The sequence below is a fragment of the Sitodiplosis mosellana genome, unplaced genomic scaffold (genome assembly GCF_009176505.1).
Source record: "Sitodiplosis mosellana isolate CC-2019 unplaced genomic scaffold, AAFC_SMos_1.0 Smas_scaffold_19, whole genome shotgun sequence".
NCBI lineage: Eukaryota > Metazoa > Arthropoda > Insecta > Diptera > Cecidomyiidae > Sitodiplosis > Sitodiplosis mosellana.
This window is the reverse complement of record NW_022595261.1, coordinates 59,567-82,466: the sequence shown is the minus strand read 5'-3', so window position 1 is coordinate 82,466 and position 22,900 is coordinate 59,567. Positions and strand designations below refer to the sequence as shown.

At 34.6% G+C, this 22,900-nt stretch overlaps 3 protein-coding genes and 1 long non-coding RNA gene across 17 annotated transcripts in view; 2 read left to right on the top strand and 2 right to left on the bottom strand.

The window, feature by feature from the left end:
• LOC129568448 (slo-interacting protein 1) overlaps window positions 1-1,351 on the top strand; it is a 62,398-nt gene extending 61,047 nt beyond the window's left edge. For both annotated transcript variants that reach the window (XM_055446310.1, XM_055446309.1), the window contains exon 8: window positions 61-1,351. In XM_055446310.1, the coding sequence (XP_055302285.1) occupies window positions 61-612 (552 nt within the window). In that variant the 3' untranslated portion in view covers window positions 613-1,351. The remainder of the gene's footprint in view (window positions 1-60) is intronic.
• The window catches only part of LOC129568450 (uncharacterized), a 65,829-nt gene extending 60,381 nt beyond the window's left edge, over window positions 1-5,448 (bottom strand). Inside the window, exon 1 of the long non-coding RNA XR_008687950.1 lies at window positions 4,936-5,448. This is a non-coding gene — a long non-coding RNA (uncharacterized LOC129568450). The remainder of the gene's footprint in view (window positions 1-4,935) is intronic.
• LOC129568449 (uncharacterized) lies at window positions 744-22,168 on the top strand. Of its 6 annotated transcripts, none has more exons than XM_055446311.1 (9): window positions 744-882; window positions 19,755-19,796; window positions 20,029-20,087; window positions 20,182-20,258; window positions 20,398-20,528; window positions 20,595-20,904; window positions 20,991-21,138; window positions 21,224-21,340; window positions 21,431-22,168. In XM_055446311.1, the coding sequence occupies exons 1-9, from the start codon at window positions 838-840 to the stop codon at window positions 21,546-21,548; spliced, it is 1,047 nt and encodes a 348-aa protein (XP_055302286.1). In that variant the 5' UTR covers window positions 744-837; the 3' UTR covers window positions 21,549-22,168. The 6 variants fall into 6 exon arrangements, with proteins under 6 accessions (XP_055302286.1, XP_055302288.1, XP_055302290.1 ...); XM_055446313.1 differs by lacking the exon at window positions 744-882 and adding an exon at window positions 1,291-1,402; XM_055446315.1 differs by lacking the exon at window positions 744-882 and adding an exon at window positions 1,890-2,161.
• LOC129568447 (interaptin) overlaps window positions 21,968-22,900 on the bottom strand; it is a 53,891-nt gene continuing 52,958 nt past the window's right edge. For all 8 annotated transcript variants that reach the window (XM_055446300.1, XM_055446301.1, XM_055446302.1 and 5 more), the window contains one exon: window positions 21,968-22,842. In XM_055446300.1, the coding sequence (XP_055302275.1) occupies window positions 22,768-22,842 (75 nt within the window). In that variant the 3' untranslated portion in view covers window positions 21,968-22,767. The remainder of the gene's footprint in view (window positions 22,843-22,900) is intronic.

Here is a 22,900-nt window from a genome sequence, read left to right as displayed (position 1 = left end):
ATCTGCCAATAAAAATGATTGCATTATGAATATGTGCACTTTTTTCCCCTTTGTGCTTAGGCATATACACATACGCTTCAACCGCAACCGAGTGAAGAGCGCATGGAATGGAAAGTAAAGCGTCGACCTGATGGCAGCAGATACATCGTCCGTCGTCCGGTGCGAAATCGAACTTTACGTGCGGCTCGTGCATCGAAAATCAACGAAGAGCGAACCAATGATCAAACAACCGAAGATGATACAATATCTGAAGTGAAAATGGGACGATACTGGACGAAAGAAGAACGAAAAAAGCACATGGAAAAATCAAAAGAACGTCGACAACGACAAGAATCTTTAATTGCGTCGAAAAATCAGCAAATGCATGACATTTCACACGCGACACTCAATCAATATTACCACCCTCAGCTACAACAGCCCACGCAGGCAACCATCGTCGATAAGAAAACATTGAAAAAAAAGAAAGAACAAACACCAAATGCGATTGGAGCCACCACTCCGCATGAATCGAATATGCAAATCATACCAAATCGTAATAGTAATGGTGCTACAACAAACGCTTCGGTTGACGTCTCAAAATTATCGGGAATTCTCTCCGTGACCACAGTATAAATGTGCATTTGATGTTTTTTTGTTTGGCATTTTCACGGTTTTTGTGGAAAACCCAATTTGCAAAATGTTTTCTAATTTGGTGAAGAAGAACAAAGCCGACCGATGAAAATCTTATGCACCATTTGAACGTTGATAAATTGAAGTCGAAAGGATGAAATCCCTTTGGGTGGTTGAAGCACTATACTGAACATAAATCACTCCAATGCAATCAACGATTCATTTATCATGATTATGAGAATATTATGCTGTTATCATGACAACATACTGTACGTAAGTCTTGTGCCGTATTTAACATTGAGAAAACCAAAACTTTTTGTATATGAACTATTCAATTTTAAAACAAATATGTTTAAAAAAAATTTATCGAATTTTTAGCCAAGTATAAAAGGAGAATATGTGTATTAAAAGTATGAACTAAAATGTATTTGGTTTTTAATAAGCCAATGCAAAATTATGATTCACAATACAATCTAATAGATTTACAGCTTAAGTATGATTACAAATTTATTCACCTTGAGAGACGAATGAAAGCAAAAAAGCAAAAAAAAATCAAGCCATTCAGATGGAATATTCCAAATACAGTCAAAATAGGTTATTCACCCATTTCACTTAGCAATTGTAGAAACTGCAATCTTGTTTTATTTTCAAATATATGGGGGCAAAATGCCATAAAGATATATTGATGTCTCACAATGACGATAAAGATTAATTTTGGAAATAAATCAAAATATTTGAAAGCAAAGTCGTTGTATTTTCATATTCAGGTTCATTGGTTCACATATATGCAACGGTAGGTGTTCTTATACCTTCTATCAACAGCATAATATATATAAAGATATAATACATTATTCAAAACCAATTTAATTCCAATGGAAACAAATGTTCTAGTGGACTTAAAGCATTTGTAACACTCGAGAAGCATCGGTGATCATATATATATATATGATATTTTGAAACGAACATCAAAAAATATAGACTACGAACAGGCGTAAAACGGACAAAAGTCTGTCTGTTTAAAATGAAGACGAATACGAATGCTGAAAAAAAAACTTGAACGAAATCAAAACATTTCAAAACAACAAAAAGTTCAACAAACTATACCGTCTCGCAAAACAAGTCGAGCTTATAAACTGTTTCATTTGAAAAAGGTGGTCTTCTTTGTATACGTATGTGTGTATTTTTGGTCTTGTCGTACGTGGACAGTGAGATAGCTGTGATTTGATTTTCGTCCGGCTTTACATGTGATTGTTGTCGTGCGTTCGCTTTGTTTTTTTTGTGTATTTTCCTTTCGCGCCTTAAAATTCGTTTTTGTTGCGGTCACTTGAAACACGTTCTCTATCTCTCTCGAGCTGAGTGGATGTTCTTACAAAACTCAAATGTGACTGGGAATCAAAGTTAGTATAAGTCGAAACGAAGCCGAAGACACAGTGGTGAAATCTTCTTTGAGTCAGTGGACATCTTTGGAAGACAAGCTAATTCTCATTTAAATTTTATTTGGACGTGCCGCACTTTCGCTGCAAGTGAAACAATTGACGTATATTTTACCTAGGTATTGATTGAAGACAACGGCAGTACGTGCTCATAGCTCAATTGGTATATCAATATATTGAAATTTAATATTTTCTCTTTTGGCATATTCAACTAGTGTTTCAATCTAGTTTTCGCGATAAAGTGATATCGATTTGATTCTTAACCGTTTGCTCAATGACATTTATTCGAACCAAAACAATCGCTTCGTTTACTTATTAAGTGCATAAAATTTCGTTAATTTATTTATCATCAACGAAAACGTAAGGAGTCACACAATTAATTTTATGACCAAGTTTAACTTTCAAAACAAAAATATAACTACACTATAAAAGTATAACAAAGATATGATTGCCCAAATGCCGCTTGAAACTCGTCTGAAAATCGTTTTTTTTTCTCGCTGAGAGTGTATCAATAAATGATTTTGCCAATCGTCTATCGATTTTTTTTATTCATTTATGAGAACAAGAATTGTTCAAGTTTTATATTCTGGTTCTATTGCTGATGAATCGGATACATTTTATTCTTTTCATTGGATGATATTTTTTTCCGTCATATATTTATTATGCGAATCAAGCTGAAATTCTCAAAGATGATGTGATTGAAATTTTTGTATCTTCTAAATTGTAATATTCCGTTATCTATATCGTTTGTTGTTATTGAAGAGAAAAAAGTGGAACTTCTAACGCTAAATGCTTACATTAATGTTCGGACGATCCTCCTCTTCTCATCCATTTTGAATATTAAAATGGCAAATTTTTGCAAGTTCCAGAAAAAAAAATCGACATAGATATGACGATGAATAGATAGGTCACGCCAGTGTTGTACACATAAAATATATTACTTTATCACTTTTTGCCGAATCGATGTCAAAAGTGCCTGTGAAAAACTAACAATGACACAGCTGGATCAAAATACAAAAAAGCATTTGACTCTTTCTTTCAAATTCTCATTAGTTGGATCATATATTCGTTATGAATTCTGATCTGCCTTCCAAAAAGCAGTCAGCGGTGAATTTTTAATGAATGAATTTTCATTATATTGGATTCGATTTCATAACAGCTGGACCGGTGTTAGCATTGAATGAACACCGAATACGTCTACCTAACCAACGACTTGGCTTCAGAGCACAAAACCTATCAAGTAAAAAAACACAAGTTTTTTTTCTACGTATTTGTATGCAGTAAACGATGTAAATTAACGCTATCGTACCATTTTTCATGTCGTCTCACACCCAATTGCAGATATCGCATTCGACTGAACATCTGTAAATAAAATCCGAAGAAAAAATCCATACATACCATTTGAGGGGTTTAGAGCGAAAATGTTATACAGAAAAGTTGAGCGGAAAAATGTCGATGATGAATGAGCGGAAAAGGGATAGCTATATAGTAAACTGTATAGTAAACTATAGTGAACTATATAGCTATCTTTTTTCATTTGACATTTTTCCTCTCAACCTTTCTGTATAACATTTTCGCTCTAAACCCTTTCATTTCTGTATTGGCAGCACACAAATAACGTTGGAAAACTGCATCCCGCTTATTGAATCTGAATTTTTGTCTGATCGAATATAATATTTCTTTCAATCCGACATGAAATGGCGAATCGCACACGAATACATCAAATGGTACAGCATTTCGTTGTGTTTCGCATGTATGCTGCGTGCTGCTGTTGTTGTTATTCTGTTCGTCATTTTTCCAATGCGAATTTTCCCGGGAACAACGAAAGCACGAAGCCCGATAAGCAGCGCTCGAAAAGAACAATGTGACAATGGAGAAAAATGAGTGAATCGCAGCGCATGTGATATATATATATATAAAAGGTGGCACAAAATAACATCACCAAGCGATAATAATGCAACAAAGATTCGAAAATTGAATTTATCAAGAGTATTGTGTTCAGTCAATACAATTTAACTGTTTTCATTTCTTCGATTTTTATGTTGTTGCATAAAAATGCGAAAATAAGAACAGTGAAACCCTTTTATGAATGAAAACACACAAACGATTTTACAGTGTAAAAATTGAATTTGTATTGAGACGAAGTTGAGTTCGATAGATTTATGCAGTCGATTCGTTCTCTAATGGCACCAAATAAGAAGAAGAAGTAGAAGAAGACGACGATGACGATGAAGAAGAAAAAGAGAAAAAAAAGAATAAAAAATGTTACCAAAGTTTCTGGTTTTTATTATAGAATTGCAGAAAATTGGATTTCAACCGAAGAGAAGAATGAAGGAAAAAAAAAGAAAGGAAAAGGAAAATAAAATGAATTCAACGAGACGAGCGGAAACAAGAAAATATTTCAGTTTTGAAAGGCACTTGAAAAATTTGCGCGCCGCGTTTTCAAAAGGTTGCTACTTGGTTGGTTTCGTTTTCACACATTTACACAAACATATACTCTATATGTGACTATGGCGATGCCATATAACATACAGCGCGGCGCTATTCCATGTAATAAAGTGTATTTAATTCAGTCACATAAATCTCTTGAAAATGCGATAACTTCAATAAAAGGATATAAAGAACCGTAAAGACGAACGGAATAGTCATTGACGACGATAGAACAATTTGTTGCTTCTGTTTTTCTATTGCACGGCGATGAGAGAGAGAGAGAGAGAGAGATTCGAGCCAACTCCATGAAATACAAGCCAGCCAAATGATTGCATTACGTTTTGTTCGGTTCTGTGCTGTTGGCACATTGTAAGGTACTTGCTTACATGCAACATTGCACACTGTGTGACCAATGGGGATTTCAATCGATTACTTGTTCACATGATAATCAGACACTACTTACGTGCGCTTATTGCAAGCCAGCAAGCAAGCCGCTGTTTTATCCACACCCCTTGAGAGCAAGACTATGCCACCGAGACACATTCGTTTGTGATCCAAAAGTGAACTTCTTCAAATTCAGCCATGTTAATTTTCGTAGAAAAACTTTGCGTGCACTTCATTCTACCACACACAATAGCACAATGATTACAACAACTAGAATGCGAAGACACAATTTGTGAAGTACAACAAACTTAACAGCGATTCATTTACAAATTGTTCGTCGTTTAAATAAGTGTGAGCGAAAAAGAGAGAAATAAAAATGAAAAATTTAAATGGGTTTATTGGGCCTTCACAACAATGAAGTCGTTTATCTCATAGCTTTAAAGCGACATTAACTCGCGCATTTCAATCAATCGTACTATATGTATAAATGAAGCAGCTCGAACACAAAATAGTAGTGGCACTTTGAAAATGTGGTAGCCAAAAGTACACATTTACTCATTTGTATGCACAATTTGTTTTCCAGCACAAGTGCTTGTCCCTAGGGGAATTTAACTCTTACGAGTTCAGCATGTTTTCTGCCAGTTTGCTTGATTCGCGGAAGTTCGACGCGTTCGTTGTACGTACTGACGCGCACGGTCACAAGTTTACACAAGTTTGTTTATGGTTTTGCGCGTTTTTCAAGTTGTTATTTGACAACTAAAACGCGTTACAAACTAAAAATCGGTTGTTTACGTGTATAAAGATTTTTCACATCCTTTCCAAAAGTTCAAAGATTTATATAAATATAAAATGGACAAAGGAAATATTTTTAAAGAGCTGGAGAAAGTGTTGGAAGAAAAAGTTAATCCAGATAGATATAACAAATGGAACGACTGATGTGTGCGCGTCGTCCAGCTTCATGTTTGCACACGAACTCGCACAAGTTCGCGCATGTTGTTTTAATACGGAACTTGTCAACTGAGTGGAATCATGCAAGTTCTCTGGTGAATGAAACAATTTCGTGCGCGTTTATATCATTTTTTTACAAGTTTTCACGTAGTTAAATCCCCCTAGGCTTGTCCACTGTAATATAATTACCGTGAGCGTAAATTTTATAAATTAAATTAATACGTGTCGCGTCACGTCTCGTCGCGTGTGCGTACTCATCTGTTTTTGCTCTTGTTGAAATCGCCAATGAAATAAATATTTATTTCGGACACACACAAAATCACAGAAACTTTACAAATAACAACAACAACAAAATTTACCACAGACAACCGAAAAAAAGGCCAACCATTTTTCGGAACATTTATTTTGTCATTTTATAAATATTTATTTTGCCAATGAAACGAATTTAACATTGGGCCGTCTATGTCAGTCATTGTGGATGTGTACTTCATGCACGTACAATCGACGAGTGAGTGAAGCATTTAACAACAACAACAACAACAACTACAAAAACAGAAGATAAACGTTACCAATCGAACAAACAAAAACAACAATAATTTAAATTTGTGCAAAAATGGTGGAGCACATGCGGTGGTCGCGTCATCAACTGCGGCTACAGCCGCAACCAAATTGTCAGTAAACACAAAAAAGAATGCGCGATTGGAATGCAGAATGCAATGCGTCAAACCAATTTTGTATTTGGCGTATTTTGTGATGTTTCTGCATGTACGCTCTCTCAATCGGTTGATTCCAGCAGTAGTGCCTATTTGTTTTCACCATCTTTGATCTGAATCACTCAACTCTAGAGATTCGTCGTAATAATACTTGAAACTTGCTTGTCCAGTTATGGTCCTTTGGAAACTAATTCAATTTCTACACCATAAATATATTGCCGGAATACCAAAAGACAGTCAATGACATCTCTGAACCAACTCATTGAATCATCGAATATTTCGAGCAACGTTTTTCAATCGTGTGTGGCTTGAGTTGAATATAATCAACTTTATGGCGATACTAGCAGCTTCTCTGCACACACACATTGTAGAAGAGAGTACAAAAATCATAGTATTTTGGAAAATGCATCGAGTAACCATTGCAAAACATCAATAGTAGTAACGGCCCACAGAGAAGCTGTTAGCGTCGTCGTAAAGCCATACACGTTTGAAAAAAGTTGCCGAAAAATTCAATGATTCAATGAGTTGGAATTGAGATGGCATTGACTGCTATGTGTCCAATGTAAGTCATTGGAAATTTGAAATGTATTGTGGCACTATATCTATGTTCTACACATATTCATCTCGGACTCAAACGAGATTATAAAGATTTCCCGTTTCCGTTCAAATATTTGACACTATGCAAGTCTCTCTTCCACTACAATCCGATACTTTCCTATGCGTACAGTAATTAGTGAATTGAAACAGCTTAAATATGTATATGTTTTCATTTTAAATTGCTATTGTCTGGCACGAGATATTGTTTTTGTTGGAAGAGAGAGAGAGAGAGAGAGAGAGAGAGAGAGAGAGAGAGAGAGAGAAAGTCAATAAATAGCGTTGAATGTGTTTATCGAAAAATCGTGATTTTTGCCATAAAACTGAGTTCAATTCAATTCTTCATTCTTGCGAATTGTATCGATTTTATGTTTTCGACTATTTTTCATGATGGAATTTTCGCCATTGAATTTCACGTGAGCTGAATAATGTTTGTTGCTCGCATGAGTGCGAGTGAAAAATCGAAAAACTTTTTATCGCTTGATTGTTCTATTGCTTCTTTTAGCGAATGTGTGCTGTACAAACACACATCGATTTCCTTTTAGCTGCCGTTTTGTTGTTGTTCGATTTTCATCGGAATTTATTTACCGGTGCTTGCAATGGAAATTGAAGGTAGTTTGAGCATCTATACTTTTCCATGCATCCCCACGTATATATATAAACTGAAAGGGTGAATTTCCAATGAATGACGTTACTCTAATGATACCCAAGGGATCAATTGTGTGCGTTGTTCTTTTGTTATTCTGTCGTTTCAATATCAACTAAAAGAGCAGCCCGTAAATGAAACGACGATTGCCCATACACACAGACACCGTTCATATACTTGTAGTTTGACACTTTCTTCGTGAGCATGATACGACGTCATTTGTTTGAGTAGTCGGCTGCTTTGCAAATGGTAATAAATTTAATTGATCATTTTGTCTTTGCTACGCAATAGTGAATGGGTTTTGCAGAAAGAACGTGAATTTCAATTTAAGTTCCAACCGCTTCACACACACGCATCTTGTTTAGTCTATAATTATATATAATTTACTACGGCCTAACACACTTACACGCTTATGTGTATGTATGCCTGTGCATGTGTGGAACGGGATAAAATGCAAATAAATGGGAACGTAAGCATTGAAAATTTGCACACGACGGTAATATATTGCTGCTGTTAATTGTTTAAATAAAATTTATAGCACACATGCATACCTATGCGTTACGGGTCTTTTACGGAAATACCAATGTCACTTCAACTAAGTGAATCGAATCTTCTCTCTCTATATCGGCATACCTTGTACACTTTCCATTCAGCTTTGAAAATTAAATGAAACCATTCTGTATAGTCGAAGTTTTTTTCCACGGTATTTTCAATTACTTCCGATGTACAAAAACTTCAGCTCTTCAGCGCTTACGGAAATATATCGTAACTAATCTTTGAAACGTTGATGTATACGGTATTTGTTAAATGAACTCGATTCAAACAAGTTAGAGTACAAAGCACGACAGTCTTGATAGAATGAAGTGAGGTTACTTGCGTAGTAGCAGATGTCTTCGATGATGAGAAGTGTTGGACAATCTAAATAGAAACTTTTGACTTGTCTGTATCGTAAATTACAAGTTTGAATTTAATTGTTTGACGCATACGTATGTGTATGTGATCCAATGCGAAGTCAAATTACTGAAAATACAAATATTGTGCAGCATGCAATTGGCGCTAGTGCTTGTGCATAGAACTTACGACACAGTCTAATGCGACTAATCACGAACTATTGACATACCGTAGCCCAGTAGTTGCAATGGGAATATGTGTGCTATATGCAAATCAACTGAAGGAATTTCGTGTGTAATCTCTGTTGTAATGCTCAGTACTTTGATTGCAAATGTGAGTTTATGTGCCAAAGCCCTCGTTTCTGATTCCTCACTCCATTTGTCGCCAATGTGAATGTCGATTTCCAATTGTAATGGATGATTCATCCGGATTTGTCCAGCATCATTTGCAGATCGATTTCCTCCCATTTCAATGCATGAGCCCGTGAGTTTTTTTTTACTCTTGCAATGCGACCACCTTATCGTCAATCAACATAAAACTGTGCTGCAAAATCATTTCGATTTGCGTGTAATTGGTATGTTTGCCCTTTTGTGTGTGTGTGTGTGTGTGTGTGTGTGTGTGGTAGATAAAATTTAATGATTCAATTTCGAAACGAAAATCGCGACACAGAGATAAACTTGATCAAATGTTAATCTGGTTCGTAGACAATTGATAAACAAATTGAATGGTTTGCCACAAAATGTGCTGGTATGATGCCAATTTTTTTTTTCATTTGTTTTTTGCGCGTTTGATGCGAGCAATGACATTATTTTCAGCGTGTTATTTCATTTCGATTTTTTCGAGTGGATTTTCAATTGTATAACTGAATTCGCGTATTTTTATTATTTAAGCTCTTTTGATTTTCCATTCGCCGGAATATTATACCGCTGTAAAAACACTTCACATTAATTGTTTTTTCATCATGTCCATATTCATGTACTGAAGGCTTAATTCACAAAAAGCTTTCATTTGCATTTGAAAGAGATTCTTGAGCGTTGGCGCATTACAATCAACGCATTTTCTAACTTTTGGATTTCCTCTTTTTCTTGACAGTTTTGGTCAAAGGACGTTTCGTTTTCAAAGTGAAATGTACGTAGTGCAGCAATACTCAAAGAGATTCTGAAAGCTGGACAAAGCATTGGCTTTAGTACGTAGTATCCGGAGAACCAAGAGCTTGTGCATAATATTATTTCTGTTTCAATGAGGTCGAAGTGCGTACCGCGTATCCATTTTGTCTTTGTTTTCAACACTGTAATCATGATTCGAGCTGTCAACTCATGTCATTTCTATCGGAATCATATTCGGCTTAAGCTCCAAATGCAATTCTCATAGTCTAAAAAGATTTTAAATCCCCTTCTGCGTTTATGGCATACACAAAAAACTCTCAAAAGTAGTAACCACTTCAATAATACTTTTTCCTGTACGATTTTTCCTTCACAATTACTTCCTCTTTACAATTTGCGATCCTTCAAAATTCAGTAAATCAAAACTGCGTCAAAGTGCAACTACTAAAAAAGGTTGAAGAAGAAAACCACATTTTATTTCATTTTCGTTCTCATGGTGAAGTTCATCCTCGTCTAATACCATTGATTTTACATGTAACATAACAACAAGAAACGACAAAAGTGACCTCTCGTAGCGGCGCAATTGAAACTAACGAAACAAACACAATTGAACATGTCACTTTCATGTTCAATGTTGGTTCTGTTGTTTGCCGTATAGCCGGAGAGAGATGTCTACAGCTTAGTGGCGTTGAATGACATTCAACACTCATGGTGAAGTTTTTATTTGCATGAAGCACTTAGGCACACAGTCATTTGCATTTTTGGTGGAATCGTTTTATCGTTTGTCTGATCCGATATGAAATTCCAACGTTTTCGGGTTGAAATGTGCAAATTGAAAATGAGCTGTTTATCAGTCGCAAAGAGAGAGACCAAATCAATGTGCAAAACAGATTGGGTAGAAATTTATGACGGAAGAAATTAATTTATGCAAATGTTTTACGCATCACATTCATAGGCAGAGAGAAGTCGTCAGGAACGTAACGAACTTTGGTGTCAATAAACTTCATATAAAATCTTCTTGTCGCTGATGCGATCACGACTTATATATCGTTTTAATGTTCTTTTTTACATTGCTTTTTCGATGAGTCTGTTGAACCGTTTAGAACTTTGTGCTTTGAAACGAAACGGGACACACATTTTGATTTCAGTCATTACAATGAGTAACAAAACGCTGTCTATTTTTCAAAGGAAATCAGTGTTGATTTGATTGTGTTTACATTATTATACACACGATCAAAGAGATGTAGATTAACACATCAAAACTATTCGATTGACAAAGTTGATTCTCTTTTTTAAGTTTCATTTGAAATTCAAAATATCTAAAAAACAAGACCGCATATCTTATTTTCGGCCGTTTATTTTCGGCTTTATCATGTTGAATCATCTGAAATTCAATTTAAAACGACCGACGATTAATTAATGAAAAAAATAATTATTATAAAAAAAGTAAAATTCCAAAAATTACATGCCTTAATTCTACGACCCATTATAAAATATTACATGTGGTTGATGCAAGTTTATGCTTTCAATTTAAGGACGCGCTTTCTCATTAAGGTTCAATGAACTCAATAATTTTTTCTATATAATCAATGAAGTGTGTGGTGAAATCGACACGGGTTCACGTTGGGACATGTCACCGATTCGTAAATCATTCAAGTTTATGTGGATTTGTATATCAAATGAACGTGTGTAGATCTCAAAAAGGAAGGTAGGGATTTAGGCTGTACAAAAGTAATGTGCTTGATGACGCCATCATTGGCAAAGTCAGGAATCATTTCATTATCTTACATGAATTTAATGGATTTTTGTGACAAGCATAAGAGAAATGCAGTCATTTTCTCAGAATCCATCTACAGCAGAACAACTTAAAGTGATGGAATTTGATCGAAGTTTGTTTTTTCAATCGTTTTTTCAAGTGGCTTTTTGTGCTTGTTTGTTTGCTTGCTCGAACAATAAATACAAATCGGGACTTATTCTTACCATAAAACTCACAGTCGTTAAAATACCACTGAAAACTTTACCGACGCATTTATTTTGAAAATATTTCGTATATCATGCACTTGTTTTTAATTGCCCAGCAACCGAACACTGCTGCTGCTGCTGCTGCTGCTTGATAAATTAAGTGCGCTAATTTAAGGGCAGAACAGAAGTCAGAACTCGCATCACTTAAAAGTACAAGACTCATTTAACTTACAAACATAGACGTTAATAATTTCTCAATGACGAGCTAAATGATGCGTTACCCCAAATAAGAGTGTTTACGAGTGAGTTCAGAGCACCCATTAAATAGTTATTGGAGCGAGGCAAGCATTTTAATACGTAAACACATATATACGCTTGCACACAATCAATCATGGCATTAGCGAAATGTTGGTGCAGATTTGAAGTGCAGAATAAATAAACTTTGGTGTGGTTCGGTTGCGTTCCATTCGAAAATCGTTTACATACCATCAAATCCGATCTACAAAGCCGATTACAAGCGATGGCTTCCGAAGAAGTGGCGAAGAATTTTTTAGGACCGAAAATATTCAACATTGTTTCAAAATGAACCAAAAGTGGTGCATTGCCCTGCCTCTTGAGACAAAGTTCGCTCAAGTTGTGCAAATGTTTTGATAAAACTTGGCTAAATGCTTAACACAATTAGTAGTTGTGAAATGTGTAGAATGGTAAAGTTTTAAAATTCCAATGAAACTACATAATTGTTGCACGAAGAAATACCCTTGAAATTGCATTCAAACAACCTAACTACTTTTGCTCAAACATTAGTCTTGCCAAGTCAAAGACTGCTCTCAACCTCAAAAGCACACCAAAAATCGTATATGCAATTTTTCAAACGGTTCAGATTTGCAACGAAACCATCCAATTACCAGAAATCCATCGATGCAAAGTTTCCATAGTACACCACAATTCAGTAGGAAACGGTTGGAAATGTGTATGTAATCGTTTGAATGGCATGCGTGTTTTGAGTACATATTTAATACACCACCATATTTATTCATAAATAAATAAAAACACTTACCTACAGAATGAACACAACTGTTTGGACATTCTAAATCTTTGAAAGATTGTTTGAGTGTTATATTCTCTTTTGAACTTCATTGAGTTTACATATTATTGAAAAATTTGGCTGCATTTCAAATTTTAAAAATAACGTCGATTAGTTTTCTTCAATACCATATTCTTACCTCTTTTATCAAACTGAGTATGATATTCATACTGTGACAAACAACCATTCGATAGTTTTTATTTTCGCTTGAATAAGTTGTATTTGTTCCGAGTCTAGTACTCTTATTTTTGTACGATTATTTGCATTGCATACAAGAGTAGAACAGAGAGCTTGTTTTTATCCATTTGGAAAGATGTAAACATCAACTAGAGTGCTTGCATTGCAAAAATATGGGTTAAAATGTTGTTTGTTCGCTTTTGCTCTCATTTGTGCTTAATGTAATTTCCGCTTATGTTTGTCAAAATGCTTGTGGAAGTTTTTCTTTCGTTACTTTGTCAAACATTGATTGATGATTGCATTCAAATTCACTTCAATAACTGATTCTACGTTTATTTACATTTTCATTGAACCACTACATCCACATTGAAATGTTTGCGCCTTATCTCATTGTGTTTCGCCACACAAATTGCAATCCATAAAAACCACATACCGTGAAGCTTTTTCCTCTTGGAGCTTTATATTCACATAAAAAAAAACTTGGACAAACTTCAATAAATGTAAAAATATATTTACATTTTGATTCGTCTCAGTTTTACCCATTTATCCTCAGCAATGATAGATTTAACTCTGGCGTTAACTCAGAGACAAAGATTTCGCGACAAAACGCAAAAATTCGGTCTGACATGAAAATCACACATTAAATCAATTGCAAGGATTATCGGTGTAATGTGACGAAGAACCAACTATTTTTACCAATATTGACGCGAGAAAAAATATACGAATTTTGCAAGTACACGTTTAATACGTCGGTTGTCTGGTTTTTGCTGCTCATCAATTAATTTGTCATTCATTTTATGTATTGAAGGTCGAATGCTATAGGTACGAATCAACTGCTTCAGGTGATTCGGTGACACGAAGGGTCAATTATGTGACCGGTTTCGATTTTGAATTGTAATATTAAGTGACGTTGAGATGATATTTGATGCGTTCCAGGTTAAATCAATATATTGACCGAAACCGCATTTCCTGAACGATTTTGGAAATTTTATTGCATTTTAATTAGCTTCATACATTAAATGTTTTTTTTTGTCGTGTAAAATTTTATGTGCATTGTTTTTTCAAGCATAAGCAATTAATTGTAAATAAGTACTGGTCGGTAAATTACAAAATTGAAATTCAAAACGTGGAGATGAAAACATTTAAAGCAAGCCGCTTGATCCCAAAAGAGAATTAATAAAGCGCGCACCAATTTATTGAACATACGTGTAAAAAAAAACAAAAAAAAATATGTGAAGAAAAATCAAGCGGCAAAAAGATAAAGTTCGTTGAAGTCTCTTCAAAAGCCGGTTTGCTTTTGATTGCAATATCATCTTATCTTCTCACTTGGTTCTCTTGTTTGAAGTTTGACACTTGACGCCCAGCCGTGGTCAAGCGTATCAGAAATTCTTTATGCTCTTTTGTTGTGTGGTTTGTGTGTGTATGTGCTTAGTAAACTACTGAGTTATATTAAATCATTAAAATATTGTACAAAATTAACGAATTTTATGGAAACCTGTTACATTCATATCGAATTGTATGCGTAATGAATCAATACCACCATATAAAATCGGCTTTACAAATTTATTCAATTTATTCCCGCTTTTTATCCACATGCTCATGGGTGAGCAATTATTTCTGTTTTTTATGAAACAAAATAGTTACATGCAAAATGCACGACAATTTTCCAACTCTTTTTTTTTTTGTAAATAGATTAATCTATGGGGCTTATGCTTCCATCAAAATTCATAACAATTCATTGCAGACGCCTCATAAATTCATTTAAAGTGAGATTTATCTGGTTATTCGGATGAAAAAAGGCGAAACGCATGAATCATAAATAATTCAATGTATTTATTCGATTAATCCGCGATGAACAGACTCATTATTCCAAATTACCGTATCAATACGGTACATAACATTTATGTTAAGGCTTGACTTCGTGAAATATTCTCCAAAAAAGCATTTGCATAATACTAAACGGGTATTATAGCATATTGCCATTGATTAAAAGGCCATTATTTCTAAAATATCCATTTAGCCAACATTTAAACAAAAATGAAACTCGCGAACAATTCAAATTTCATTCACTGTATTTACGAGTCGGATTCATTTGATTTCGCAAGCAGTCTTATGGATAATTTGGTTCCATTAGTCCAAATATAATGAATTCTTTTTTTTTTCAAGTTAAACTATAATTAGAATGTCCCATTGGCCGGTCATTGCACTTCTTCTTGATGACAATCGACAAAGCATTTTATTGATATTTTCATGTTCCATCGAATTCATTGACATATCGTTTCGTGTGTGCTTGTGTTGAAAATTCGTTTGTATATGGCAGATATTAAATCAATAGATTAAAATGTAAATTCTTGAGCGACTTTAAAACTGACTATTCTCAAGAATAGCCTACAAATTCATTTGCTGAGCTCATAATGACATCAAAAATGTGTCTGTGATAACAGGAAAATAGTTTTTTTGATTATTTATCATTTGTTTGGATGCATCAAAGTTCGACAAACTTCTTCACACATTCTAAACTATCTATCTCTATCCATACTAACCATCGCTTAGAAAAGTTCCATATGAAAGCCAAATGACAAGTAATTGATTTACACTAGCAGTAAAAAAACGTAACGAGTTTGCTGATTCTGACATAAAATCAGTTGATAATAACGTGAAATGAATTGACTTGTGAATCATCAGTCTCGCTCGACTACTCTTTCGCTCCCTTTCAGCTTGAGCGCTCACCATGGGATTCAAAGTTGATATCAAAGTCTCTTCTTCGTTCTATCGTTCTAATCAGTATGTTACTCTAAAAAGTTATAGAGCATAAATTTCCATAATGATTTATATAGTCAGCATGAATTCTCGAGCGTGCTGTAAACTTATGTTGTTTTCTTTCTTTATCAGGCGAAAACAGCATTTCAAATTGAAGCAATATGATGCTCACTACCTTGTTGCATGGAAATGCATTGCCAAAGTTTTCTACATAAATTAATCAGGGTGTCGGATGTTTAGTTCGTCCGGGAGAATATCGCTTGTACGGCTGGCTGTGTGTGTGTGTGTGTGTATGTGTTCGTGTTTTTTTCTGTTTATTTTCTTTACAGTATGCAATGTGTAGTACAACAAGCATGCCAAAATACATAAACAAGCGATGAGATTGACGAATTTATCCAAAGCCGTTTAAATGTAAATGAATAAGTGATGAGACAGAACGCAGAATGACTGAAGCGGTAGCCACACACAAGCACAGCACCTTTATATAAACCGACATCAGTGTCGGAGTTAAATGCATATTTTGTTTTTTGGGAACGATCAAAGAGCCATGGCATTTGGCGAACGGGGTGCATTGGATTTAGCATGTGATTGTGGCGGCATACGCTTCCACGCACTGTAGTACAGTACATTCACCACTGCTCTTTGCACCATTTCATTTTCTCGTTTGCTCCTTTTTGGGGAGCGCTCAATAGGTTTCCATTCAGTGTCTTCTCTCTGTGTGTGCTCCTGCTCCTGCTCTTCGTGCTCCTGCTCATGTTACCATGATATCATAGTATGATTGTAATTTTGGCTCTTATCGCTTTTAATGCAAATTTCATGTGAATCAAATTGAGTCAGCTGCTTGTATTCACTCGAATGCCGCAACGACAATTTGAACATTTTCTATAATTTAGTTAAAATGTACAAACACCATATTAGAGTTACTGGAACGACATGGATGCGATGGTGCATCACACAATCTGGCTGCCTTTGTAAAAAGTGGTAAATTTTAAAACGATTCATCAGCCAAATTGCATTTGTCCTTTGTTTCTGCTATGTGTGAGCCTGCTTTGCCGTATCCCAATATCGGCATAATTCAGCCGCCGACGAATGAACAATTTTCGAAGCAAAGAGATCCCATTTAGTGTGTATATGTGCTAACATCGTTTATTCAACTGCTTGATAAATACGATGGACGGCAGCCACTCACACTTTTTCATCAGTGTACAGCGTGGCAAATAAATTCGATGATAAATGAATTTACGTCACATAATTGGAAATTCAATATGAAACACATGTGCAAACGAATGTAATTGCAAAAAAATCGTATGTGTACAAGCTAATTAATATCAGATGAATAGACACACAGCCGCTTCATCCACAAGTCAATGAATAATTTTTTTTTACAGATTTTTGATCTACATTGCGTCCATTTCAATTTTTCATATGCACACGAAATATTCTTTTCAAATATGACTGCGTATTTTATCATAAAATAGGACTTTGTTTATTAACTTTGATGAAAATTTAATTATAGTTGGAATGAAATGAAAAACATTAATTTTATGTAGGGGAAATTGGGGAATTCCGGGCCATGGGGAATTGCGGGCCACCCGACTTTTCTCTGTCACTTGAATAGTTAGACAAGTCAAAATTGCTTCATTTGTCTTGTCTTAGCCTAATATCAGTTTCCTATCAATACTCGACGCGTGAACACGTGCTGTGAGCTCTCTGCAATAAGTGCATTTACAAAAATTCCAAAATATTTTTTTCTGATCATCGTGTTTGCATATTTTAAACGACCTTTTTTCGATAATAAATTCAGGTAAGTATGTTTTTTTATGGTGTGTCATTATTCTCTCGCCTCACAAAAGGAATTTTGCATAAAGATACATTGAGTGAGTCATGCGCAACCATCTTGTAATTATGAGCATTTGGGGAATTCCGGGCCATTTTTTCTGGGGAATTACGGGCCACTACATTTTTGACATTAGATGAGTTCAAAACGCATGTTTATTGCACATTCAATGTTTTTCAAGCCATATTCCGACAAAATATCAGTTAAGGGTCCTTTTTATGAGCCAATGAAAACAAGCATTTTAACATCGCCAGAGGTTGTGGCCCGATTGCGTCAGAAAGCTGAAGCCAAGAGCCAGAAATTGTAAAAACAACAACAACAAAAGGATGCAAAAACAAAACCACCAGCAACAAAGAACCGCAAAACCCGTCCAGTATCAACCACGTCAAAGAAGAAACAGCGCACTCAATCTTCTACTGAAGAAGAAGAAGAAGATGTTTTGATCTGCATCATTTGCAAGGAAAACATGCCAAAGAATCTCAATCGAAATAATTCCATTCATTGCGATTCATGCGACCAACCAGTTCACTTGAAATGCGCCAATATGACGACCAGCTCTTTTACATGCGCTACCTGCGAATTATCGGACTAATTTTGATCTTGATTTTACGATTTTTCAATTTCATTTCATTTAAAATAATTTCTTTTGTCATTTTGAACGATCAATAAACATTTTTCACCAATATATTGTCAGTTTTATGTCAATCGATGAAGTGGCCCGCAATTCCCCATGATTTTTGAAAATATCAAAAACGTCCTTTTTTTGCCAACCACCAAATTTTTTTTAGCAAAGTTGAATTTTTAAAAGTGAGAAGACCCAAATGGTAGGATTTGAGGCGTACTACAACTGAGAGATTCTAATTTTGAAGAAAAGTATATGTATCACAAAGTTATGAACGAAAAATAAAGTGTGGCCCGGAATTCCCCAATTTCCCCTAAGTGTTGAAAAGTGGTGAACAAAAAAACGTGCTAGCTAAAATGGAATTTTCATGTGACGATCATGGTTGTTGTTGTGGTTTTTTTTCAAGTAAAATACCTTCGATATGTGATATGCAAATACAAAATGCTTGAGAAATAGCTCAAATACAACTGCAGTCACATCGACGCCTTTGTAAAATGTGCACAGGCTCTACCTAATGAAGCATTAGTCACGGTTTATTGAATATTTAATGGCAGCTGCTATCAATAGAATCCTTCATTACCAAATAACATTGTTTAACAAATTAAAAACAAGTTTGATAAGTATATGAGGGCCTTCTTTTCATAGCTGCAATCTCCACTAGATTTTATTTATTTCAAATCAAACCATATATTATACTAAAATGAAATGGCTATAAAATTAAAATTGACATAATGTTCAATGAACAAATAGCATAGTGACCGAGCTATGTGGTCTATTTTGTGGATTGTTGCACACTTCAACTTGCATTTAATGACCATTTTGTTGTTGCCTATGAAAATTATCATGGGCCACTTGAAAACTAATTGTTCCCAAGACATCTTTGGTGAAATTATTACGTGATAAAATTGAAAGAAGTAGCGACATGGCTTTGATACAAATGACTTTCAAGCGTATTTCAGTGTTTTTCCATTTCAAACGTATATTATGTTGAAAAAAACACCTAAATTCAAATGGTTAGACACAAATTCATACTCAACAAAATTTTCTGGTACATGTATTGCTGACGTCAAAACAACTTAATCACAGCAATTCTGTAACCTATGTGCATCGACAGAAAAAAAAAAAACGATCGACGAAACGAAACAATAAATAGCGATTGCTTTATATTTGCTTTTTTTAAATTTTTGATAATGATAAAGAATTTACCTTCCGCAAGAGTGCATTAACACGTGAAAGTTGAATAACAAAATAAATAATTTCAATTTTTGGTATAATCCAATGCATTAGTCCAAATGTATGTTTAGATTTTTGTGATTTTGGTCAACAAGAAGCGATTGGTATTTTTCCAATGAGGTTCCATAATTCATCCGATTTTATGTCATTTCAATTGGTTCCGATCTGTGTGTCTCTACACCGTTGATAAAATACCTTTTAATTGAGGTGTTCTTCCAGTCTTATTCACCTAATTACGTTCAATTTATGTAATACACTTACAACCTAATTGAATTCGTTAATCTGGCGTTTCAATTAAATTAACTTATCCATACTTTTCCATTTACAGACAATGGCCGTAGGCAATGTGATCATTTGCACTGGTTTCCAGGTACGCGTACAATTACAAAGTGATAGCTAAAACAATTAATATTCTCCGAGATAAATTTGTTGATATAATTTGATCAAACATGTTCATACAACGACAACGACTACCAAACGTCACATCGTAATGCATCTAAAAAAAAAGTTTGACATGTGGTTGTTCTTTTTTTTCGAAGCTACATTTTTCCGTATATATTTTCAAGTGCTAAAAAGTGATAAAATTATTACCTTGTTCACAGTTGCTCGTTACGTTAACACTCGTGAATGCACATGGACGATTGATGCAACCTCCGGCACGGTAAATATATAAATTCATCAACATATTGTTGCGAAACTCTTTGAAAATTATTCAGTATATACTCTCAAACATTTTGTCGTTCATATCATCATAGTAACGCTATGTGGAGATATGGATATCCGAACCCAGTAAATTATAATGACAACGAACTGTACTGTGGTGGCTATGCAGGTAATTAATATAGTTTGACATCATCATAAAAGTCAATCTAAATTTTGTTGTGAGTTCTTTTATCATACGAACGGCGTTAAAAATTCAATAAACGCAATTTTTTTGTTCACAAAAAAATGGTGATTAAAAAAAACCTTAGTTCAATGGGAACAAAACGGTGGTAAATGTGGAGTGTGTGGGGATGCATATCACTTGGAGAGTCCTCGTCCGCACGAAGCCGGTGGACAATATGCAAAGGGGATAGTTTCAAAGTTTTACGCCGCTGGACAGGTAAGTAGCTAAAGCGAATTTTACTTAATTCAATGTTGTAAGCCGAGTTTTTTTTTCCTTACCTAGACGATTGATGTTGAAGTGGAACTGACGGCAAATCACCTAGGCTACTTTGAAATTTCACTATGCCCCAATAATAATCCGCATGTTGAAGCAGATCAAGACTGTTTCGATGAGTATCCCTTGAAAGTTGAAGACGCCGAAGATAACAAATATTATGTACTTGATGGCACCAAAAAGGGTATATTTAAATATCGGATTGAGTTACCACCGTTCGTAACATGCACACAATGTATTCTCCAATGGACTTATTACACGGGAAATATGTTTGGAACATGCGCCAACGGAACAGAAGCTCTTGGATGTGGACGACCAGGTGAATAAAACACATATATGCATACGGACTACTGAGAAAAAGTAAAAGTTTTTCACGAAAATTTACATTTACTTTACAATCCGCAGAGATTTTCCGGAACTGTGCCGACGTTGCAATTACATCTAATACTGGAGGTATTCCACCCCTCTTCATCGGAAAGTATAATCCATTCTTGTTATACTACAGAGATTACCGCGCACCAGAAGATGAAAATGTTTTCCCACTAATTGTCCGGTGAGTTTTATTTGTGATCAACTTTATTTGTGGTTCTGAATGCAAAATTTTTTATTTTCAAACATTTCATCCGTTTTATTTGCAGCGACCAAGTGTGTATTGCATCGCAATCCTATCGTATTTTGCCGGGCATGAGAGAATGGTGTGAAACAAACTGTATGCGATATCCACCAAATTGTCCTGAATCAGTTTGTCATTGCCCGTAAGTGAAACACGAAAAAAAAACTTCAAGCATTGAATAAAATATGTTTTGCTATAAATTGTATGTAATTATTTTGGATTAAAATTTTAGTTCAACATGCGAAGCTATTGGGAAAATTGCTGGAAAGGAAGGAGCCGATGTGTATTGCCAAGACGCTTGTATTAAACACAATGCCGATTGTCCAGCTGATAAATGCAGGTGTTACTAAACCAAATGAAATCGAACGTTTAAACTTAGTAATTGCGCAATTTGTATGTTGTTAAGATGTATCAAAGAGATGTTTCCGTTGAAAAAAAATCAAAAATTACTCAATAGAAGTGATTCAAGAATAAATTTCGCCATAAAGTAGACAATATTTCTTAAAAAATAAAAATATACTCAATATTGTGAATGTGACTTGATGTGACTCAAAAGGCTTGAGTGGAACAATGAGTCGTATTTCGTCGAATCGAATCAAATGACGATATATAAGACGTGCCTTTTCAATTAAATTAAGAAGATGACCTCATATGCTATATATTAAGTATTAAGTTGATTTCCTTTACTTACGTAGGATATGCACCTTGTTAAATGCATCACTTTCAAATAAATCAATGGGAAAAGAAACCAGAACGAAAAGACCATTGGTTATGCTTGAGAAAAAAAAGAAATGTAAACATTTATTCGAACTCTCGTAATGGAAAAGGAAAAAAAGATGTTTCAATTAAACTTAATAATAACATTTTAGGCATTTTTTTTACAACGAAAATAGAAAATATATATATAATAAGTAAAATAAAAAAAACTTGTTGCGAAATATAGAAAAACAAATAAAGAAGCTAAATCAAATATTTCCCTGTTTCAAATTTAAGTAAAATAAACAGTTTAGAAATTAATAGTTTTTTTTTATCGTTGACATGTGATCGATAAATGTCGCACCATTTTATGCACTTGACTACTATTATTCAATATAATTATCGATTTGTGATCGGTGCGGTGCATCTACATCTTGTGCAGAGCGAGAGAGAGTGGTTTAGCTTGTGCGATCACAATGTGTTTGCTATTCAAAATCTAAATGACATTTTAAAACAAAGTCAGCACTCAGTGCGCGTTAACAATAATAATGATACTCCCGCGATTATGGAGAAATGATTTGGTGTTTTAACAAATAAAACAAAATCAGATATTATAGTAATCTTATGCTTAACAAATGTGTCAATTTTCTTCCTTGATGGATGATCGAAGTGTTGACTGTTATTAAATGCTTTCTTCTTAACATTCCTATGAATTTGCTGCACAACGATTAATTGGATCATGATCGATAAATTTATTGACAGCATTATCCACTTTTATTCAACACGTGTACAAACGGAGTTAACTTTATTATCACGAAAACAATTACTTTTCAGCATGGAAGGCCTCAGTATATTATACAATGGTTGGTCGGCTTAGAACAAAAACTTCTTCTTCTTTTTCTTCTCCTTTGATTTCTCCGATTGACTTATTTCACTTTCGTCAGCATCCTAATGAACAATAAAATACATGTTTAAAAACGTTTCTCTGGAAATATGAACAATCTGA

Coding starts and splice junctions, on each gene's coding strand:
- LOC129568449 (XM_055446311.1), top strand. CDS start 838: ATGATTATGAGAATATTATGCTGTTATCATGACAACATACTGTAC. Junction 19,797..20,028: donor TCATTTGCACTGGTTTCCAG/GTACGCGTACAA, acceptor CCTTGTTCACAG/TTGCTCGTTACGTTAACACT. Junction 20,088..20,181: donor TTGATGCAACCTCCGGCACG/GTAAATATATAA, acceptor ATATCATCATAG/TAACGCTATGTGGAGATATG.